Raw genomic sequence first — 23,533 nt, 5'->3', positions numbered from 1 at the left:
GTCTCCTCCCTGCCTCACTCCTTCTGGGATTTTCTGTTCCTCATCAAACCCCTCTGTTCCTTTTGAAAACAGCCCCGGGTGAAGTTCTGCACCCTGGTTTACCATTACAATATGTCTTATCTGGGCTTTATCTGGTGGTGTGTGTGTGTGTGTGTGTGTGGTGTGTGTGTGTGTGGTGTGTGTGTGTGTGTGTGTGTGTGTGTGTGGTGTGTGTGTGTGTGTGTGTGTGTGTGTGTGTGTGTGTGTGGTGTGTGTGTGTGTGTGTGTGTGTGTGTGTGTGTGTGTGTGTGTGTGTGTGTGTCGCGCGCTCTCTCTCTCTCCAATTCCCTATAATCAGCGACCGACGGGAGGGGGCGGAGCCGAAGCGCCGTGACTGTAACGCGATAGCTGCTCAGCTCAAAAGCTCGATCACTCTCACACGAACTACACACACTTCCCAGACACATCCACAGGACACACGCCGGTGTCGGAGCGGAGCGAGGAAGGCACACAGGAGAACGGAACGGTGCCGCAGGAGGTGGCACGACATGAAAGGTCTTTTTGGAGAGCAAGAGCGCAACACCTTTTATGATTTATTATTCTCTGAGTTTTGTGCTGCATTAAAAAGCAGCTTCTGACACTCGGACTGAGGCTTCCAGGGCTTTGAGAGCTGTTACTGTGGACTTTATATCTTGCTACTACCAAACCCGTACAGGAGAACCAACCCTCGTGTGCGCAAAATACGCGGGGACGGGGAGACAGATACCGGGACTGAGAGCCTCTCAATCGGGACTTGAAGCACCCTGGAGCCGCTGTTTCTGGAGCGCAGATACCGCAGGAAGCCTCCCAGCTGCGGAGCGCACGCAGCATTGATCAAGGAGTTTGTGTGTTTGTTCACTATTTTGTTGGGTGAGGTTTAGTGGCATCCGCTAAATGGACAGACATAAAAGACAAAAGCCTGCGAAAATACACATCTTTAAATTTCTCCAATAACATGTAGTTGGCATAGTTTCCTCCATCAATGGTTAAATAAAATTGGGATTATTCCTGAAGTGGTCGAATTGTGACTGCTGCCAGCGCTTTTTGGTTTTACGGGGGTGTGGATTTTTTTTTTTTTTTTTAAACGAACAGCACAATTTGTATTCTACGAGGTGGGAACACTAGAAACTTAAAGCTCTCCACGAGTTTCTGCATCGCTCAAGATGGATTTTGAGCCATCGCTGATTGGATTTTTAATGGCAATGTGTCATCTGGCATTGAGAGTCAGAGGAGATGATGGTGAGTTTCAGTTACTTCTTTGATTTTGACGCATCAAAACAGATGGGAGAATAAACGATCTTCTGAATCACAGAAGCATGCATGTAGTCCAAACATGGCATTCAGTTCAATCTGCTGTGCCATACCTACATTTTTAAAATGGTTTATCAAGAGATCCTTGGCATGTGTTTCATATTGTTTCAATACACATACGCGTCTGGTATGATAGCTATTGTGTTATAACCAGACCCATGTGTCTCTTGGTCTCTTGGAGATTTCTTTCCCTTAATTATGGGATACATTGAGAAAACTCTGAGAATATATATATATATATATATATATATATATATATATATATATACCTAATGTGTAAGTTTAATCAGAATCATGATGACTTTAAGTTGAAGTCAGTCTAATACAGCTCTGCCCTGTACACTAGCCAGCTGTGACACATTTAAATATAAAGAACTTAGATGCTTTCATCAAATATTTAGAAGATCGGAAACAGTTATCTGTCCCAGCTCATGTGGTAGCTGGGTAGAGTCTATCATCAGCTCACTGGTCTGTGAATGAGCTGACTATATGCATGAAGCTTTTGGAAATTCAAACACCTTGTTTATCCTTGTTTTCCTTTTGATTTAATTATTCATCAGTGGAAATAAGCAAACCCTTGTCTTGATTAAAATGGAATTTCACATCCGGGTGACAACTGGTGTTAGGCGTAGGTCTGGACCATGACCTGCTATTTTATCATTTCGCTGGTGTCCCAAGAAACCATGCGTAAAAGCCACACTGTCATCGTAGGATTCCACTAATAGGACTGTAATCATCACCATTATAATTATTATCATCATCAGCCACCCCAGTCTCTCTCCTTTATTATCTCCTCGTGCTCTTCGGGGTTGTCTGTGCAGCGTAAAGCTGCTGGTGGCTGAGCGCCGGGCAGCTCCAGGCGGCGGCGCACCGTCACCTCCATATGCGCTCTCCGCAATCAAATAACAATAAGCAGGGAGGTTACAGTGCAGGATGAGTTGCAGAATAGCAACCCTGCAGCTGTTGGGATTCGGAGCCATGCTTTAAGGCACTTAACCAAGGTTAATTATTTCCGTAACGCACGGAAACGGCACTGTGTCTACACTTGATATACTACTGAGAGAGCGAAGCTCAGCCGTGGAAGCAGCGCCAAATGTATTTAGAATCCTCTTTACTTGTGGATTTGACACCAGGGAGCACAGTGTTCCATCTGGTGACATGATCAAATAATAACAATAAGGAGCCGTCATTGGCTGTGTCTTCATTATGTCAGCAGAAATGCGCAGGGTGTTGGTGGGAAAGGGTTGTATGTTGGGGCTCAGCCGACACTCAGGAGAAGTGACGCCACTTGCGGGATGACACATGGCCTTTCACTTACGCGCTTATGCCTACTCTAGCGTTGTTGTTGCTTTTACGGTGGTTTGACTGCGGGTGTCACGGTTTTATAGTTGATGTCGATGCGCGTTTTCTTAGTTTGTCGCCAGGTGGGATATGTGCGTAAATCTTCCAACACGCTGTTCTCTGTGGCATAGTGTAACATGCTTGGCCACACAATTTAATGCATGACAGTTATTTTTTCCGATTATAATACACTGAGTATTCCGAATGATATGTATAGTTTTGTATGCTATTTTCTGGAGTGCATTAGTTCCTTTTCACGGTGATGAGCTGTTCATGATCATATGATGATGACGGCTGAGCCTTTACAGCAGCTCCCGCTGGTTTGTCTCAAGCTCTGATCACTTCATGTGGGTTCTTCCTCTTGTTAAGGCTTCTTGTTTTAAATAGGACAGCCACTCTAGCCATTTGTGTGTGTGTGTGTGTGTGTGTGGGTGTGTGTGTGTGTGTGTGTGTGTGTGTGTGTGTGTGTGTGTGTGTGTGTGTGTGTGTGTGTGTGTGTGTGTGTGTGTGTGTGACTGGCTGCCTGCCTGTGTACCCCTTGATCAGAGACAGATGTGGGCCTCTTGGCAGCCATCAGGCAAGCAAGAAGCTAGATCCCCCCCCCCCTCCCACTCTCTCTCTCATTCTCCTGCCAAGACACTGCACCGCGTGTCCCTGCCTCTATGCTCCCCTCAAGAGCCACATTACACACAGATGCCAGAGGAAAGAGAGACTGAAGGAGAACAGAATAGGGAGGTTCAGAGAGTCGGGGGAGAAAGAGGGTGCTGCCGAGAGAGTAATGTGAGGGGACAGTGACTGCATAAGAGAATGGAAGGCAGATGCAAACCTGCCCAAGGCACCGAAAAGTGAGCATAGCATCCACTCTGTCTCATTGTGAAGTAACAGAAGGGAACAAGGCAGAGGGAGGCTGGGGGTGGGTGGGGGGGATTGTACATCCAACAGAGTGTGAGAGGAAAAAGGGCATCAAAAGTGTGCAGGGGTCACAGAATTAAAATGGCACTGGAGTTAAGGCTGTTTCATGCCTCTGCGGGGGCTCCACACAGAGCTTTCAACGTAGCCTATGTCAGCGTCCTGGTGGTTATACTTGTACGAAGGAGTGTGTGGGGGGGAGAGAAGTGAGAACGATGGGTGGCGATTAGCTTTGGAGAGAGTACTATTTCTAAAGTCAAAGAAACAAAGTGTCTCCCCTGTGCTTTCTGACCAAGGTTGGACATCTTTAGCAGGAACAGTTAACCCTCTCCTTGATTTCATGTTGTTTAAGGAGAACCAGGAAATGAGTCCGGGGGGGGGATGCAACGCCATCAAGTCACAGTTGAGAGACTAGCGTCGTCACGATGTGTACATTTTTCGAGAGGTGCCTGTCAGGCTACGGCGTAGGGACCGGTGTAGTCGCAGAGGGGTCTGCGGGGGTACGTTGTGGATTCGACGCAGAAACATAAAACGGCCTTTAGGGGGAACAGATAGTTAGGGGTTTAAGAAGTAACACTCGTCTGGTGTGGTAAAATCCCAGCCAGAACGCTACAGGGAGGGTGGAAATAAACGACGTTAAGAATATCTACACTGTTACGCAACGATGCTGCTCTCATGAAAGTTAAGCACATTCGAGTCACATTAAAGGTTCCTGCTTTTGAGGATCGACTCCATCTGGTTTTAGCGACTTAGTACATTTCCAGTAGCAAAAAAAGATTTCCCTAAAAAATATAATTGTGTGGAACAAAATGATGCACGCCCGAGGCGTCTCTGCCAGAATCCTCTGTAAGTGTAAAACTAATGCATGGTCTGATGTTTCTTGCTTGGACATTTCCAGTTGTGGCCTGCTGTTCTCCGCTGGTGGCATCCTCGCGTGGATTAGAAAAGGTCCCTTTTCATATTTTAAAAAGACCTATTTGCAGCAATCTTTAAATCCGAAGCAGGGAGACTTCGACTCTACTGTACTGTAGTCGCAGTTGTTTGACTCAGTGACATGTAGATCAATTACTCCTCACCACAAGCATTAATATTCAGGCCATTAACAAGCTCATTTGCATGTTTATTGAGTGGGCGGCTGTGAATCCTCTCCACCTATGGTATCGCCTTCTTCCAGAGTAGGATTTCTACTCATTTAATCATTTCTTTTCCAAATGTTAGCCCCCGACTGAATGGACTTTCTCATTTTTATCGTCTTTGTTGGTCTTTTTCTTACGGTTCTCTATTTGTTTTTGTTTTTTTTCTCTCTTCTCCGCTCCTCTACAACCGAGCCCTTCAATTCTTTGCATTTCTCTGTTTTAATCTGCCCCAGCCTCGGAGGTATCAGCTGTGAAAACAAGGTCATATATTAGCATTCATAGCCAAAGACAAACGGAGCGGCCCGTTCAATACCAGTCAGGTATGAGAGTACCTCGCTCACGCAAAGCCCTGGAACAGCTCGCCACACTTGGGGTGAAATTAAAAACAAGACCTCCATAAATAAAACAGAGCTGGGTCTTTCACTCTGCCGCATTAGCCACACAGGGGGGTCTTAACGGGTGCTCAGGGATGGGTTTAGATGGGAGCTGGAGGGGGGGGGGGGTTAGCATTGTCAAGAGGAAAAGCATTTTAAATTTACTGTAATTCACGAGCAGGGTTAAAGAGGAAAGGGTACACAAGGGTGTGGATTAAAAAAAAATTAATTTTGTAGTAACTGCAGTTCTCACAGGAAGGGTTTTTAAGCAGTCAGTTCCACTGAAACGTAACATTCTGTAAGGCGGGGGGTAGAGTGTGGCAACAAATCAGCCAGACCCAGTGGCTAGGTTGGTTCAGTGGTAGAGCAGGCGCACATGTACTAAGAGGTTTATACCTCAACGCAGAGGTCAGGGGTTTGGAACCACCCTGTGATGATTTACTGCATGTCTTCCTCTTTCTCACCTAACGTTCCTGTCTTAAATTAATGGCGGTAAAGCCCAAAAAATAATCTTTAAAGGAAAAAAATCACCAAGACTCTGGCAGCAAAGCTCAATTCTTCACATCTGTCCCTGCTGATCTAGGCTCAGCCGTTTCCCTTTAGACAGGGACATCTTTTGTGAAAAGTGCTTTGGCCATGCAGGTTTGACGCTGCCGCACAGAGACAAAAGAGTGGGAGACAACAGAGACATGATACTGTAGTCAGGTAGTGACTACCCCCCCCCCCCCACACACACACACACACACACACACATGCACCAGCAACCATCTGTTCACTCGATTGATCCATCGAACCATTGATCACGATGGCCAGCGCTGTGCATTTAGCTGATTAGCATGGGGCACTTATCCTGTTAGGGAGGGAGGAGACGAAATAGAGAAAGAAGAGGAAACGGAGAGGAAAAGAGGATTTGGGGATATAATCTTCCTTTGATGTTGCTTTTGTTAGTTCTTAAAAGAAGAAAAAAAATCCCCCTTAAACACATTTAACACTGTTTAACACAAGTTATTGTCTGTATGTTGCATATCAGGGCTGATTGGTGTTTGTCGGTGTGTGTTTTGGTCCATTTTTCATTTATTCTGGTAGATAATGTCCGAGGTATGTGTTGAATCAATACACGCTATGTCTTTGTGAAAGGACGTCTTTTTAAATTGACCATTTTGTGCCAATTGTTGCAAATATACATGGCATATATGGTATGTTTTAGTTCCCAACCAAGGGCATAACCTTTCAAAATAGGATTACCATTCATTTTTTTTAAATCATTCAGTTTTCAGTTTTGAAATCAAACACAAACACCAAGTTTGGGAAAGTTAAAAAGTATTCTAGAAAGTTTTGAAAGTGGAATCTTGATGATATATTTCATCCATAAGGATTTTTTGGTAATGTGAATTTTAAATTCTCACTCACTGCTGCTAATACTGCTCATACCCCTGCCTCTATTCTCCAAAGCACAGCCATTCCATACCTTTAGCATAAAGGTGCAATAAAAAGTGAATCTCTTCTCTTTGCCCTTCCTCCTCATCCTCTCCCTCTCCTTGGGTCCAGTCTAGTGTGGAATGGCTGAGATTAAAAGCAGTCAGAGAGACAACCCCTGCTCTTGACTGAATGGATGAGTGCAGCCCACTCTCCCCTCTCATTCCCTCACTCTGGGCGATAGCACTTTTTAATTAAGGTGGGGGTGGAGGGGCGAGAGACACTGGAAAAGATGGAGGGATTTATCAGTGCCTCTCCTCACACTCGCAGCTTATCCCAGAGCGTGACGCCATACTTCCCCGATAAGGCGGCTAATAGAAATGAGAGCGTGAGTGTGCACGTATGCACGCACAGAACATGAGACATGCAGACATGTGCACATTTTCCCAGATAATGAAGATAAAGGCACTCGCAGTCACAGCGGGTACAAAGACGTCTCTGGGTTTGACTTGATCTGGAGTGACTAGAAAATGTGCGCGCACACACACACACACACACACACACACACACACACACACTCACTCATGCACAGATTTGACTTAACATTCATTTCATTGCCATGCTGAAAAAAATCTAGTTGCATTTAAGTTTCATTTCCACAATACTTAGAATAATAACGAAAAACATACTTTTGCAAATACACTCTTGCTCATACATACAGCTTACACACACACACACACACACACACACACACACACACACACACACACACACACACACACAGCGGTAACATAGGTTTCATGTAATACAGGGTTTGGTCCCTGCATGGTAGAAACATATGGGGCACTTGTGTGTTTGTGTGTGTTTGTTTGTGTGTGTGTGTGTGTGTGTGGATATAGATTGGCTCCTTTAGTAGAAGAGACAGTGTAATTCATGAAGCTCGCTGGCAGCTCCTGAGTGCTTGCCCTGTGTTACTCATCCAACACCACAACTTCTGTTCTCACTAAAACATTACGCTTAACAGTGAAACGCACACCAATGTCAAAAATGTTTATTTTGTACTATTTGCCATGGACATTTAATCTATAAAGAAAAAAATACACACATCTCTAAATCTGCTCATAACGGTTCATTTAGTACAGACATACTGTACATATTTCTGCTGCATCCCCATCATTGTATTTTTAATTTTTCTGAGCTACAGCAAACACCCACCAGCCCAAACACACTCGCTCAAACACACACAGCGTGTGTGTGTGTGTGGTGTGTGTGTGTGTGTGTGTGTGTGTGTGTGTGTGTGTGTGTGTGTGTGTGTGTGTGTGTGTGTGTGTGGTGTGTGTGTGTGTGTGTGTGTGTGTGTGTGTGTGTGTGTGTGTAAGCTGAGTGACAGAGTTTTCCCAGTGGGGTCAGTGTCTACAGGGAGCCGCTGGATAGCAGGCATGTCTTAATGAGGCTTGTCTCTGCTCGACACACACACCTACACACACACTTACACACACATACACACACACACACACACACACAGTCCCTTCACTCCATCTCTTCTCACACTCACATCATCCTTCTCTCTCTCTTTCTCAACCTCTCTAATTCTCCTTCCTCGTCAACTTTTGTTGCCTCCCTCCCTCTCTCTCTCTCTCTCTCTCTTTCTCTCCGCCTGTCACTCGTCCTCTCTCTTCCTTGCTATTCCCACCGAGGTCCTCGCACCCGCCCATCGTACATCAACCCCACCCCCTGCCTTCACCCTCCTCCCCGTTACGATCAATCTTCCTCCTTCTTCCCCAATCTATCTTTTATCCATCGCCTCACCGTCTCTCCTCCTTTTCAATCCTCCTCTCCACTTCCTTTCCTTTTCATCCTCTCCTCCCTGCTGTAATCCTTTGCCCCCCTTCCCTTTACTTTTCCGCTCTCGCCGCCACCCCTCCTCTTCATCCTTCTTGGAGGCCACTGAATGGGAAGCTCAGGGAAAAAGTGTCGAGGCTGCAGGATTCTCCCCAAACGGCTTAATCTGCCGAGGCTCTGCTCACTGATAGCCTCCTGCACGCCGTCCCCTCCATAGGCTTCCCAACAATGGCTGTCTGCACAGCCACAGCAGATAGAGATGTGTGTGTGTCTGTCTGTCTGTCTGTGTGTGTGTGTCTGTCTGTGTCTGTACGGCTTTCTTTCTGTCTCTGTCATTCTTTGTCATCCCTGCTATCTTTTTTGAAAAAATTCTGCTAGCTATCCTTCCCACCTCTGTCGGCCCTCGTGATTGACAGGCCCTCTGTACATATTTGGATGTGTGCATGCGTGGGTGGCCGTTTGAACATGGAGCAGCGGCGTGTGTGTGTGTGTGTGTGTGTGTGTGTATATAAATGCGTTGGTGTTTGTTTATGCTCACATCCCTGTACGTGCTTTCAAATGTGCACATGTAGCTCAACTTGTGCGTGTGTGCGCATCTGTGTGTCGTACATTTGTGTAACAAGCTTCAATGTGTATCTGCGTGTACGCATGTGGGCGACTGGAGTCGCGCACACTCACACAAAATGACCGGCAGCTGTGTTGCGCCTGGTGTGTGAGCGTGGGCATTGCTCCTTTCCAGCAACAAAGTAAGGAAGCCATCGCAGCTCTATCAAATGTCAAAGAATCTTAAGTGTGCCTTTTAAGCACAATAGGCGGTGGAAATGTCAACACTTGAAGGGTCTATTACACTTCAAGCCTTTGGTGCAGTTTTTTTCCCTTTCTTTCCGCTCCCTTTATTGATGCTTTCACAGAAATTTGAAAGAAACAGGCAAGAATATCAACCCATTTATGTCAAGAATAGATGCATCTCAGCAGCTGAGTGGTTAAGCCCAACATTTGGCAGTGCATTGTTAATGGCAGTATACCGTGAGCTTTAGTTTGTTGCCTGATGTAGCAGTTTCCCTGCAGCTGTGTGTTGTTTTCCTCATTCTGCCGACATATACCGGCTACAATATTAAGAAAACTTGTATCCCTTTGAGTTCAATATCATAAAGTTCATTACATTACATTTCCCCCTGGTGCATCAGTAACCACACACACTCACATATACAGAAGTAGAGCTAAACCACCCCCCGCTGTTGTCATGGAGAACACGTTGCTCCTTTGCCGTAAAGAATAATAATGCCTGCAAATCTATTGCAACACAAGACAATACAATAACGTGTGCGTGTGTGTGTGTGTGTGTGCGTGTGTGTGCGCAAAATACCCAAATACATGTTTCTTTTGTATGTGCATATGAGTTTATGTGTTTAGCGTGTTTATGGGAGATAACACAAAGCGCGGGAGCTGCCTGAGCTGTCAGGGTGTTCGCAGAGAATGGGGCCTTTGTTGCTGTGTGAGGCTTTTCATTACAGATTCGGGGTGACCCCCAGAACCCCGCTAGACAGGCCGTCTGTGTGTCACTTCCTGTCAAAGCCTGCCGAGCGATGCCATTGGCAGCCTATTGTTCCTGGGAGAGCGTGATAGGATCAGGGAATGTGTCCTAATGTTTGCAGATTGGCTTGCCGGAGCAACAATTACACTTGGAGAATACTCCCGACGGGGAACTAGAGAGATAAGAGGCTGGGTGTGGAAGAGGCTCTGTGTGTGTGTGTGTGTGTGTGTGTGTGTGTGTGTGTGTGTGTGGTGTGTGTGGTGTGTGTGTGTGTGTGTGTGTGTGTGTGTGTGTGTGTCTGTGTGTGTGTGTGGTGTGTGTGTGTGTGTGTCTGTGTGTGTGTGTGTGTCTGTGTGTGCGCGCTCACCAAAATGCTGCATTGATGATCTTTTATTGTTTTAATAGCTTACCCATGTGATCCCGCTCGCATTGAGAATCCACAATGGAGAAGTTTTTCCAATTTCCTCCTAACTGACGGCATAAATTGCTTTCTTTGTTTTACTGTTCATTTGTTGCTCATCACATCTTCATACAGAGAAACAAGGTAAATGAAGGAGCGTCCTCTGAGTCACTGTTATAGGGAGTGTGCCATTTACTGGAGATTTTATATGGTTCACAGCCTGCCATGCAAATGGCATGTATGAATTGAAGGTTTAAAAGAACAATGTACTCAATTTACTGAATCGTTTGTGTATTGTGTTTTACAATCAATAACTGTTCTCTCTCCCGTACCCCGCCCTTCTGTCTCTCTCACAGTGCCAGAGTGCGGAGGCATGTTGGATGCCAGCGAGGCGGGTTACATCACCTCCCCTGGTTATCCTCTGGAGTACCCGCCTCATCAGAACTGTCACTGGATCATCACGGCGCCGGAGTCCTCGCGCATCGTCCTCAACTTTAACCCTCACTTTGAGATCGAGAGGCTGGACTGCAAGTAAGACGAGCAGGGTGCAAATGGGAGAATGGTGGAGAGGGCGGAGATGTAGTCACGTCTTAGGGGGATGTCTGAAATCACTCATCTCTCAGAGTAAAATTGCTTTGACCAGTAAGACTTCATGGTGTATTATTATTCTGGCTGAATGACGATTTGTGTTGACGTCTCATTAGTATGCTGCAAAGGCAATTGCATCTCAAATAAGTAATTTCCTGTAGAAGCACACAGGTTTTTACATACCATTATAATTCACTGCCAGCGGTTTGGCATGATCCCAAGTTGTTGAAACATTTTCCACATTTCGACCTCATCGGTCAATTGCAAAGGAAATTTTAATTGTAGATACAAGCTTTCTGCAAAGCGCAGACCATTAAGTGGACTGTGGTTTCTTTTTTGTGAAATAATTATTCACGGAGAGAACAACGAGTACATGAGCTCTTTTCAGCGCCGTCCCTTTTCGCATCCACACCATTACACACATTATGTCTTGGATGCTGCCCAGTGCAACCACAGGCTTTTTAGTACTGGCCTTTTTTTTCTTCTTCTTTTTTTTAACTTCTCCAGAGCATTTACTTGCTGGAATTCCTTGCTCAAGGGCACGTCAGCTGCATGTAACCTCAACAGTTCAAAGGGCTTTTAGTTTCCACGTGTCATTCACAGACCGAATGGAAAGAACGATTCAAATGTCTCATGAATTAGTCGATGTGTTTCTTCCACTGGTTAAACTGAGGACGTAGGACAACATATTTGCCTAAAGATATTTTTTGTTTTATTCTGCTCGCAACCATTTTTTGAATGCTGAAGGACAGTACGTCCTATTTACAACATAATCGAAAAGTTTGAGAATTACTTTTGTGTCTTTGTTTAACAATCTGACTTCATCAGGACTGTCCTGTTTGAGTTTAAGGGCAGAGAGTATGCAAATACAGACCGGACAGGATAAAAGAAAAGAATCATGATGTTTGTGGAGAGAGATAATAAAAAGGGAAGGAGAAGAAGAAAAAGTAGAGAATGAAGCCCAGCTGTTTGTCTGGTTATATGACTGCGTTGGGCAGTTTCCTTTCTCAGAGACATGAATAAGCCAAATCATATGGTCTTCTATTGTCTTTGACCTCAGAGGAAGGAGGAAGAAGTAGTCATGGTCTCTACTGTGTAATCCATTTTTATACAACTGAGTCAGGGAGACTATTACACAATTCACCCACTTTGAGACTTTTCCATTGTCTGTTTCAAGTGAACACGGACACGAGTCAGCAGTAGTTTCTGCAAATGTGACCGTTTATGTCTCCAGCTCTCCGTTCTCTCTGTAAATTAAAGACTTATTCATACTAGATGGGTGTTTTTTGCGTTGTTCACTGGCAAAGAGCTTTGTCCGGCCACAAGAAAAAATAAATAAATTTAACTTTCGTTATGACATCAATGGCAGCTTTGGTAAAAAGGGTATTTGTGTCACGTTGCAGCGATCTGGGAAATGTTATTTTTGATGTGTCGGCTTTGTGTCTCCGGGTTTCTGTCGCTTTTGTCAGAGGCGAACATGTTTCATAATTATCTCCCTCGCAATATGTTTCTGAGTAATAACGCTTTTACACCAGCGTCACAGTGTCAACACAGTAGCGCACTGGACTTCCCCGCTGTAGTGGCTCAGCTGTTGATGAGCAGTGTGTCAAGCAGTTTCTCACAGCCCAAGGCGCGCAGGGCAATAGAAGGCCGAGGGAGGAGGAAGAGAAAACTGAAATGCCTCCTCTTTTCTGTTCTCCACAGAGGGTTTTACTGGGATGAGGTTTTTTTTTTCACTCGCCTGGAGGGGCTGAGACCTTAGCCTGCCCTCTAACACACACTCCCACTCAATCTCCCTTCATCATGTGTGTGTGTGTGTGTGAGTGAGAGTGAGTGTGTGAGAGAGAGAGAGAGAGAGGGAAGGAGTCAACAAGCGTGGGTGGGAAAAGGCGTCTACATGTGAGTAACTCTGCAAGCATGTAAGTTAGTTTGTAAGACTAGCCGCTCCGCTTCCATCCGTCCATCCATCTAGCCTCCTCGCGATAACCCCCATTCTAAAGGGCCATTAGAGAAAAAGGGGATCACGCCAACATTTATTTATGCATAACCTCCAACACTAATGTGTTTGCCCTTCTGTGTTTCATGGAGGATGCATTTCCCATTGGGGCGCAGAAAAAGCAGCAGAAATAAGTGGAAAAAGCCAAAGTACGGCTCGATATTCCTGCTCTCTCCTTCCTGTGCTATGCTTTTTACCCGGATTGATCCAGGCCCTGTAGCACTGTTACGGACAGCTTCTCTTTTTTTTTTTGCTTGCATGATTAGGCACGGCAGTGTGAGCGAGCAGAGAGTAGATTTTTGCATGTTTTCATGGTGTTCCGCAAGGTTAAGGCGAGGGGAGCCGGAGGGCTGCAGAGGTGGAGGGCTCCCCATCTTGGTCAAGGCTGAAAATCTGCCTGACAGCTGGATTATAGAGACGGCAGCAGCGAATACCATGAGGTGTGTGTGTTACCTGAAAGATGCAGAGCCATGTGGTCTGGACTGTCGATCGTGGGAACACCAAAAGGAAAAAAGATACACAGTAACATGGTCGTAGAGATTGTTAATAGACATATGTTTTTGGTGGGTACACTTTAAAACACATTTACTTAAGCTTGCAACCTTGATGTGAGAGTGCTCGGGAGCCATCATATCCCCCCTTAGGCCCTTATAAAACCAAGAAAACTGCTTTGTCAGCCCAAGCAAGAGGTCAGAACTCAATATATCTCTAATATCCCTGGTGATTTTCCCTCAGTGGGTTCTAACAGTGAGTACTCGGACGATGTAGCGTAGCCAAACCGCGGGTCTACTGCAGCAATCAAATCCGCAGACTTATGCAGGCGTTCCGTGTCTGAGGTGGCACTTTAATTCAGGATTTCATTTCAGGGGGAGTCCGGCCGCGTGCCAAATAGCTCTTACCTCCAGGTTGCCAGCCGATTGATGCGAACTAAATGTAATAAAGGCTAGATGAAATATCAGGCCCATATCTCTAATGCAATCTGCCATCACCGAGCCCCAGGATGCTACCTAGTGATATACCAGTAGCTGAGGAGAGAGAGAGTGAGTGAGAAAGAGAGAGAGAGAATTCTCCCTCCCTTTTTCTGTTTTTCTTTGGCTCTCTTTCTCATTCATTTCATCTTCCCCCCTCCCTTTCTTATTCTATCTCTTTTACTCCCTTTTTGTTCTTTCATTCTACCCTGAGGACAACGTGTGTTATTTTTACACACTCAAATTAAACATAGAAAGAATCCCATACGGACGTGCATACAAACTGCAGTCATTCCAAAAGATCCATTTTTTCCATCTTTGTGGTTTTTCTTTTCTTTCTTTTATTTAGTTATTTGTTATCGACTGGAGCCTGAGGTGGGGAGATTTGATGATATAAGTTTATAACTTCACACACAAAGCTATAAGTCCCTTTGACCTGTGACATGCCTGTTCACAGTGAGAAACACCAACCCACAGCAACAACTCTCCTGTGTTTGCGTGTGTGTGTGTGTGTGTGTGTGTGTGTGTGTGTGTGTGTGTGTGTGTGCGTGCGCGCGCGATATCACCCTCTTACTAATACCCAGAGGGGTCGCAGAGAAGTGTGGAATCAATGTCTGTATTCCGCTTGTAATGGGAAATCGATAAATGATCAGCAATGGCCGGAGGCAGCAAGAGAAGGAGATGAAGAGTAGGGGAAGAGTGATGGTTAAGGATGAAAGTAGAGACATATGAGTAGCCAGAGGTCACGACTAAAGGGAGTTGTTCAGGTTCTGATTCGTCAATATCTGGCACACGACCATGATCTTGTCCGATCATGGTCGTCAGCGTCCAGCGGTCATACGTATAACAGTTGTCAGTGCTATAATGATGAGATAACAAGAAGGAGGTATGAATACATGTTATCAACCACTTTAAATACTGTCTTTATTAGATTGCTCTTGCCTGCCACAGAGAGCTTTCTAGCCTGGTGTAAAGTCCAAAAACATGTAAACAAAGTGGAGTGGAGGATCTAAATTGTGTCTGGAGGAATTGTAAAGCAGTGAGATAAATCTCCGTCGCAAATACATGTTGATAGAGGTCGATTAAAATGCATCCAGCAGGGTCGCAGCTTCAGCTCAGACAGCAGTTACAGTCTGATGTTTCAGATCGATGCTGCACTAGAAGGTCTGGGGCCGAGCCCAGACTGCCTGTGGTCAGCGGTTTGGCCTCAGTCATGTGTAAGTATGAATCTGTGATGGACAGCAGAAGAAGGAGGTGAGGCATGAGGAGATGAGAAAGAGGAGTGCTATTAGTTTTTGGGGCTAGATTGAAGATGGCAGGCCCTGTGGATCTGCAGGGATTTTGCTCGCAGCATCTAGTTAATATTTTAGAGGCACTTATGGTTTATTAGAGTCCCCATCGAGGGCGGGAGGAGTGTGTGTGTGTGTGTGTGTGTGTGTGTGTGTGTGTGTGTGTGTGTGTGTGTGTGTGTGTGTGTGTGTGTGTGTGTGTGTGTGTGTGTGTGTGTGTGTGTGGTGTGTGTGTGTGTGTGTGTGTGTGGTGTGTGTGTGTGTAGATGCTTTTTTATCTGGGTGTGTGTGAACTGTACACCTTCCGCTTTACTTAATTTCTGCTTCTGTTCTTCAGCGAGAGGAAAAAGAAAATAGCGACAGACGTCGCTGTTTACCGGATCAGGGTCTGGTGGGTTTCTGAGAAAACGGGGGGGGGAAAACTCACACAGTGGAGCGGAGAGAAAAAAAATCATTTCAACTTGGAGGCCTCAAGTGTCTCAACAACACAGCCAAGTTTGGTTTGCTGATGTTCGGGAACAGCTGTTGCTCTTTTATAGGCATAAACAAACTGAATCAGACGACCATGACGCGCCCACAGCAAATTCTGTGTTAATCTTTTGTGTAATTTCGACGCTCCCAATGAATGCATTTATGTAGATGAAACTAAATGAAACACAAGATCCCACGCTAGTTCTTTTGCAGACACGTAGTTAGAAGAGCACTCATTTGCTGATAAAGATAAAAAAATATATATATCTGACTCCTGGAGTAAGATGTTTACAGCAAAGAGAGTACTGGAGCCCTGAAGGCCACAAAAGGCTAGTTGAGAGACCTATAAATATACATAGACACAGTGTATACATACTGCAGTTAGGTTTCTCAGTGGTGAGGTGCCAATGCCTACAAGGGATCTGCCTAGTCCTTGACAAACAGCAAAGGTGTGAAAGGCAATTAGTTGTTTTGGCAGAGTGGCGGAGTGATATATGAGAGCAGAGGAAGAGAAGACATGTCTGGACTGGTGCAGAATTACTGGCCCTTAAGGGTTTTTACTTTCCTTAACCCCTCTCCCTCTGCTCCAGCTATTCTCTACGGGTGCACATTAATGGCTCCCTCAACACAGGGCCGGTCATGCAGACCCAGACAGACAGACTGCCAGACAGACAGACAGAAAGCTGGGAATGGGGAATGGATGGTGTCAGACATGGGGCGGGGTTTGGCTAAAAAACATCAACTTAATGGAATCTGGATGAGGGGGGCTTTGGTGTGTGTGTGTGTGTGTGTGTGTGTGTGTGTGTGTGTGTGTGTGTGTGTGTGTGTCTTTCAGGGGTCTGCGTGTGCGCATGTGCATAATTTAATGTGTGTGTCGTGGAATGCGTTCAAGTGTGTGTTTGAGAGAGACAGACAGACAGTGGGCTCTCACACGTCAGGTCCTCATGCATGTATTCATCAGAGCCTGGGGAGAGGCTGAGCGAACAGGTCAATAATCACATCTGAGGAACACTCACTCGCTGACGCTAATCCACGACAGGAGAGAGCAGGAGACACAGAGAGAGAGAGAGAGAGAGAGAGAAGGATAGAGACCCACTCCAAAATCAATTAAAACCTAATTAAGCTCTCAGCTCTTTCACTGGATTTTTATCCTTGGCATTGGCGATACGCCGCTGAGTGTGTACGCGCACGTCTGTGTTTGTGTATATCAGCGTGTGCTTGTGTGTACATGTCTGTCTGTCTGCATGTGTATGTGCGTGTTTGTTGGCACATGTTTGAGTGTGTGTTTTCCCAAAGCATGTGTCAGTAACAGCCTTAAGCAGGCGTACTCAGGGATAGATGTGGCTCTTACAGACTCACCGTGGGAGCTTGCAGCTAAAGCCTTCTCGATCGCCTCTGTAGTGCAGGATTACAACCAAGACATGTATAAGAGAATTGGACAACAGTTTCTGTACTCACGCAAGTGCTCTTCAGGCCTACTTTTGTGCAGATTTGCTTAAACCATCACACACTTTAACTGCACTGAAACTTGTCTTCTTACTAACATCGCAGCAGAGTCAACATATAGGGAATGCTTTAGAGAGGAATGGCATCTGTCTTTGAATAATTTACAAATGTTCTTTCGTGCTAGTGCACAGATATAATGTGAATTGTTTAAAAAGCACTCCAGTGATGCATTTCCGTACAGTTAAGGGCCTCGAGAGACACAGAGCAGCCAGCATTGCTGCAACAGATGTAGATACATCCTAACATGTCGTCAAAACCGCTGGAACTCGATACCACCTTACATTAGACCCTCCATCCCCGATGACACCCTCATCACACCCATTACTACTAAAAAGCCCCTAAAGTTGGGATTTTCCTAAATATCTTTGTGATTCCAAATCAGAAGTTTCCAAAATGGCTTCATAGTTCTCATGTTCTGATCATATTTAGTTTAATGAAACTGACCACTTCCTACACATCCGTCAGCTGCTTGCATGGTGCCGACAGTGTTGTGGTGACATTACAGGCTCATTGCAGCATTTACCCACTCTGATCCTCACCTGTACATGTGCCCCTCTGACCCAGATTAATGTGGCTGGGATTATTCCTCCATCAGCAGTATTATCTTGAATGCTCTGTAAAGGAATCAAAATGCTGCAGGAAGGAGGAAAAAAAAGAGGCTTACTGACGCTCCTTAATCCACGTTTTATTCAAAGGCGCAGTACAAAAGCCGCCTTAGTGCTTAGATCCCATAAAGGAACACAGCCGGGTGCTGATTGGTACCTCTCAGCTTTACTGAATACTTTTCAGTTTGAGGAAGTAGTGTTTAGAATATTAGATGCCATGTTTAAAAAGTGACAAAAAAAACCCAGAGACGTCTGTGAGGCTTTTTCAGCATCAAAGAACCCATCACAGTAATTAGCGAGACAACAGCGGCCCTGTTGTCTATTTGACGGCTCCGTCATATCATCTAATTGAGATGAGTGTGTGTGTGTGTGTGTGTGTGGTGTGTGTGTGTGTGTGTGTGTGTGTGTGTCTGTGTGTGTGTCTGTGTGTGTGTGTGTGTGGTGTGTTGTGTGTGTGTGTGTGTGTGTGTGTGTGTGTGTGAAGGGAGGGCGTCCCCTGTGTAGCTGCAGGGCTCCTGTGGCGATGCAGTTAGTTACGCAGGGAATCACAATATGGGTGGTGAAGAGACACTTGGTAGCACTGTAGAGAGAGAGAGCAACAGGGATTAATATTATGGAGAGCGGAATTACAAGGAAGTGTTTCACAGTTGAAATACAATAGCATGCATATTTAGATATACACACATTTAGCAGCAACCCAAACACATGCTTACAAAAGAGGTAAAAAATGAGGATTGCTTTAAGTATGATTCCCAGTTTAGGAAGATCATTACTTAAGTCAAATTCAGTGTAACTTACATAAAACAGTACTTACGGACTGAGATAGTAACAGAAATTATGGAATTTTCCACACCTTCCAGTGTCACATCCCCAAATTATTACCTTCAGACCTGGTGGTTTTCTGGCAACTCACAGGCACGGGCCGGCCCTTTCTTAATCATATCAACAAAGCTGTGGTATCAGTTGTTGGAGGTAATGCATAGAAGGACTGCTTTATAGTAAATGACCGTTTTCATTGGACAACAGTCACTGAAAAATGTCATGAAGAATGTAGAGTAATTGAACATGTCTCTAGAAACAGCATCTAGAGGACATGCAGGGCAGTTGATCTAAACATACTGATAGTGATGCAAGGGTACTTTAAATTTAAAATGAAATAATTCATCAGGCAAACAACCTACTGTAGTCTTCATGCCTCATGCTGGGCTTCACTGGGGTGTTTATTCCCACTTAGTCTCTCGTTTCCATCTTATTCTGTACTTTATATGGACATATAAACCTATATTTGACCTGGCAACAATGTCATGTTATGGATATTCTGTTCTGTGACTGCTGCATGCTTCTAATAATGTTGGAAGAATGAAACACAGGATTATATTTGCTAATTCAGGATCAGCCAGGTGGGCTCTTATTCTAGCTCATTCTTTGTTTCTCTCAAACACACTCATTAAACACACACACATACACACAAATAGGACATGACAGTTAAGAATTTGCCTTTATTGTTCAGGGTCAGTTGGGAGCTGAGAGCTCAAGCATGTAGAAGCTAAAAAGCGAGGTGTCTTTTACATTTGTTTATCTTAATTTCCTGACTCACTCCACGTGCTAACGTCCTCACCTTTCCTCTCTCCAAGCCCTCGCCTCTTTATTTTTTCATGAGCTCCTCTGTCTATTTTTTACGCATCTTATTAATGAATCCATCCAGCCGTCTACAGTATTTGCCTGGATCTTTACCCTCACGTTGCAGCCACTTGCTCCAGCTCGGTTGTGTTGGGAACACAGATCGTCTTTCCTGTGATCCAAGGTTCAATATTTTGGGGCATGCTCGCCCCAAGCTGATGTAAAAGGGATCTGACTGTGTTGTCGCGAGCAACGAAAGGTTTTAAGAGCTACATTTATTGAATGCAGCTGAGGGGAAAAAGCACAAGGCAGGTGGAGAAGCTGTGACAGAGCCAATTCTGTGGCAGATATATCTCCCTTTGTCTTAATGTTGTGTTCCTAAATGCTTTGCTCGGACACTGTGTATTCTGTCCTGAGGCTGAACTCTGGTGGTAAATAGGTCCACACCTGTCTGGTTTTTATTAGCTTAGCTTGTTGCATAACCCCATAACTATCTATCTATGTTTATCTTCCCTCCGCCGCTCTCCTTTTATCGCCTCTCTGATTTCCTTCCTGCTGCATTATGCGCAACGTTAAGATTGTTCTTAAAGCAACAGGTTATCATCTCTTCCGTTTGTTATTTCATCAGGTATGACTTCATCGAGATCCGCGATGGGACTTCGGAAAATGCCGACGTTCTGGGTCGACACTGCAGCAACATCGCCCCAGCGCCGATCATCTCCTCTGGACACTCGCTGCAGATCCGATTTGTCTCCGACTACGCCCACCAGGGGGCGGGCTTCTCGCTGCGCTACGAGATCTTCAAAACAGGTGAGGGACTGGACCTGAAACATGATTGGAAGTTTAAAATAAGACTTGTGTGAGTGATGAGTTCATCAAAGTTGGGTTTATAATAGTTAGTTGGCATAAAAATAAGATTTAAAGCTAAATATGATAGCTAGCTAGATATGAATAAATGCATGTTTGATATTTAGCATAGAGCGGAGAGCAGAGCATTTCTCGACTGTTCTGATCTTTGGTTTAGTATAATAGCAGCTGATTGTTTAATTCACATTGCTTATTTTTAATATATAGACAAAATCTCACTAAAAGTGCTCCAGCCACTCTGTCTGTTACCACTGTATGGGTCCACTGCTCATTGCTTATCATTTATCTCAATGTATTTAAAGGCCTTGTGGGAAACAGAAGTTCCAACTTTTCCACACTCTGAACTAAACATAAGGCTCCGCTGTACATTAATACTTAAGTTAATGATTTTGTTTTTGCCCCCCATGTTAACGGCCCGAAACCTGTGATCAGTCACCCCAACACTCTTACAACAATTTAGAAATCAGCATAGGCAGCCGTGCATATAAACAACAGTTAAAATGAGAGAGAGAGAAAAAAAAAGTACTTTCAAGTCACTTGAAAGCATGTTAGGAATGCTTGGTTAATTGGAGCAGGATCCACTTCCTCCGGGGAGATGTGTTGGGGGGGGGGGCTTGGTGTGGGATGATGGAGAGAGCTCTAAGGCAACTTGGAGTTGGACTTAAGGTTAAAGGTTTATAGGTAGAGGCGGGGGCGAGGAGATTGATGGGGATGAGTGTGTGCCGAAATGGAATTTTCCCGAGGTCGTCGAAGTGCACGAGGTGAAGTGCGCATATTGCAGGTGAGATTTTAGCAGGAAGTGCATTTGTTTTGGCGGGTGTGTGGTGTGTGTGTGTGTGTGTGTGTGTGGTGTGTGTGTGTGTGTGTGTGTGTGTGGTGTGTGTGTGTGTGTGTGTGTGTGTGTGTGTGTGTGTGTGTGTGTGTGTGTGTGTGTGTGTGTGGTGTGTGTGTGGTGTGTGTGTGTGTGTGTGTGTGTGTGTGTGTGTGTGTGTGTGTGTGGAGAGGTGAAATGGTCAGTGGCCTTGAGGCAGCTAAAAGATTTATGTTCATGTGAGTTACCAGCTGATTGTCTTTGCACATGCGTTCCACAGTGGCCGCCATTCTTTTCATTCGTGTTTAGGTCTCAAAGTGTATCTTAATTAAAACACAAGAAATTCTGAGTGTTTAAATCAAAAGCATTTATAGGAAAAGTAAAAGTTGAGGTTTATGGAGCACAAAAAAATAAGCACTTATCCCTCAGAGAGAGCACTGAGTTATCACCTCCTACCTTTGAAAAATATCTCTGGTTTTGTGTCAAATGAATGTGACCCAGTTTTGGCATTAAGCTCCGTTACCAAGGCCACCAGCTCCAACCCCAACAATAGTTTAGATTGCATCTGTCTCATACACACACACACACACACATATACACAGATGGATTGAAGGATGGTGGATGCGGTTGCCATGGCTTTAACAAGATTCCTGTATAAAATCATGGGGCATAAGAGATTGTTACTGTGTGAGCACATGTAGGTGCCTGTTTGCTGCATGTGTGGGTGGTTCCACTCAGCTTGTTGTGTGTCTGTATGTATGTGGAGGCGGAATGATAGATCTCTGTGGTGTGTGTGTGTGTGTGTGTGTGTGTGTGTGTGTGTGTGTGTGTGTGTGCGTGTGCGTGTGCGTGTGCGTGTGTGTGTGTGTGTGTGTGTGTGTGTGTGTGTGTGACAGACAGAGACACACAAAGTGGGAAAATGATTGGGGTGAAGGGAGATAGAGCGACAAAGCAGGAGTGAGTCAGAGAGTGAAAATGTATTCAGGATGCGTAATTGAGGCCATGTGTTAATTACGGCGTTTCCAGCGCCTGCACGCTCTCTCATCATAGCTGTTTGTCTTCCCGTGGCAGGCCTGGGCCATGGGTTTCCACTAAACACAGTTTACAACTTCTGACAGGAACGCAGAGATTCAGGCTGAGATGTGTTTATTTACCAGAGTGAAAGGGAAATTACGTTTACCCTCGTTAATGGAGTTGAGTTGCATTTTTGTGTACCTGTAATTTCTGTATCGCTTTGGACGACTGTAATATTTTTTCACTAAAGTATGTTTTGACGCAACTGTATTTTGCTATGTTTAAAGTGAGCTGTAAAAGTGCGAGTACAGTGGGTTGTGGATGAGTGGGTCTGTTTATGGGTGCGTATGTGTTTTTAAAGGGTGCGTCCCAGCAGAGATAGAAATCTGTGTGTGTGGGTTCCTTCCCATATCAAACAGACAGTACAGCTTACAGTCCAGGCTGACCCCCCCACGCAGTTTCTAGAAGCCAGACAGTGCGTGTCTGGTTTTTTGTGCGTGTGATGTGTGTGTTTCAGGGATATCTTAGCTTGTTCAGACTGATACTGCAGCTTGTTTTTGTTTTGTTCATCTAACCCTGTTACATGACTGCGACGGAGACTGTAACAACTCTAGTTTGGTTTTTTAATTGGTTAAGAAATGTGTGTGTGTGTGTGTGTTCGCGTGTGTGTGTGTGTGTGTGCATGTGTGTGTGTGTGTGTAATGGGGTACAGTGCAGTGAAATCCAATTATTTCCAGCTAGAAGGAGCAGGAGTCGACCTTTGACTCTACATCCATCCTGATACCCCTCCACCCCTTCAGTACACCTCCCCAGGTGAGCGTTTGCCCCAAAACAACATCCATTCACCCAGCCACCCCCCCCCCCCCCGTACACACTCACATACACATACAGTACATACATACCTTAATCCAGCTGTACAGTGAAGTGCATGACTCCGCTCCTCCCCATTATTGTTGTGCCCTACTTTGCTCATGCTCATGCGTGCTTAACCCTTTATTCTCTGCCCCGACTACCACTCCCCCAACCCCCCCCCCCCCCCCCCCCCCCCCCGCGCCCCCATCCCTCAAACACTTTCACATACACACAGTCATGTCTGCTGTCGCTGTTACCACGGCTACAGGGGGAAGACTTGCCAGTGAAGCCCCATTTCTCCCAGTTCGCCAAAGCCCACCACTAGCGCGGCGTGGGCGGACAACGTCGCAGCCAATCCCGAGTTAAGACAGGGAGCACCTCAGGGCGTTAGGCCCCCTCCGTGACCGCTGCCGTCATGGCATCTGTGGGGTCGCGGCGAGAGCGCCGCCTGAAGGCAGGACCCCCAACCAAGTGCCAGTCACAACATTGGCCCTGTGTGTATTTCTGATGCTATCGCATTTATTGGATGGCGACCCTCGCGTCAGTGATGGCTGTTACTATATGGCTAATTGCCATTTGGTGTTTTATTCCTGAAACACGTGATTCCTCCCAACTCTGGAATTATCCTCAAGTAATTAACTAGCAATGGTAAATTCAATTCATGA

General features: G+C 45.3%; 1 protein-coding gene across 2 annotated transcripts in view; it reads left to right on the top strand.

Moving 5' to 3' along the window:
* The first annotated feature begins 392 nt into the window (after positions 1–392).
* The window catches only part of nrp2a (neuropilin 2a), a 61,011-nt gene continuing 37,870 nt past the window's right edge, over positions 393–23,533 (top strand). The window contains exons 1-3 of one of the 2 annotated variants that reach the window (XM_032506370.1): positions 393–1,257; positions 10,638–10,812; positions 19,953–20,134. In XM_032506370.1, coding sequence (XP_032362261.1) covers positions 1,182–1,257; positions 10,638–10,812; positions 19,953–20,134 — 433 coding nt within the window. In that variant the 5' untranslated portion in view covers positions 393–1,181. The remainder of the gene's footprint in view (positions 1,258–10,637; positions 10,813–19,952; positions 20,135–23,533) is intronic. The other variant, XM_032506369.1, reaches the window with a different exon arrangement.

The sequence above is a fragment of the Etheostoma spectabile genome, chromosome 24 (assembly GCF_008692095.1).
Source record: "Etheostoma spectabile isolate EspeVRDwgs_2016 chromosome 24, UIUC_Espe_1.0, whole genome shotgun sequence".
NCBI lineage: Eukaryota > Metazoa > Chordata > Actinopteri > Perciformes > Percidae > Etheostoma > Etheostoma spectabile.
The sequence above is the reverse complement of the archived record's forward strand: the minus strand, read 5'-3'. Positions and strand labels throughout refer to the sequence as shown.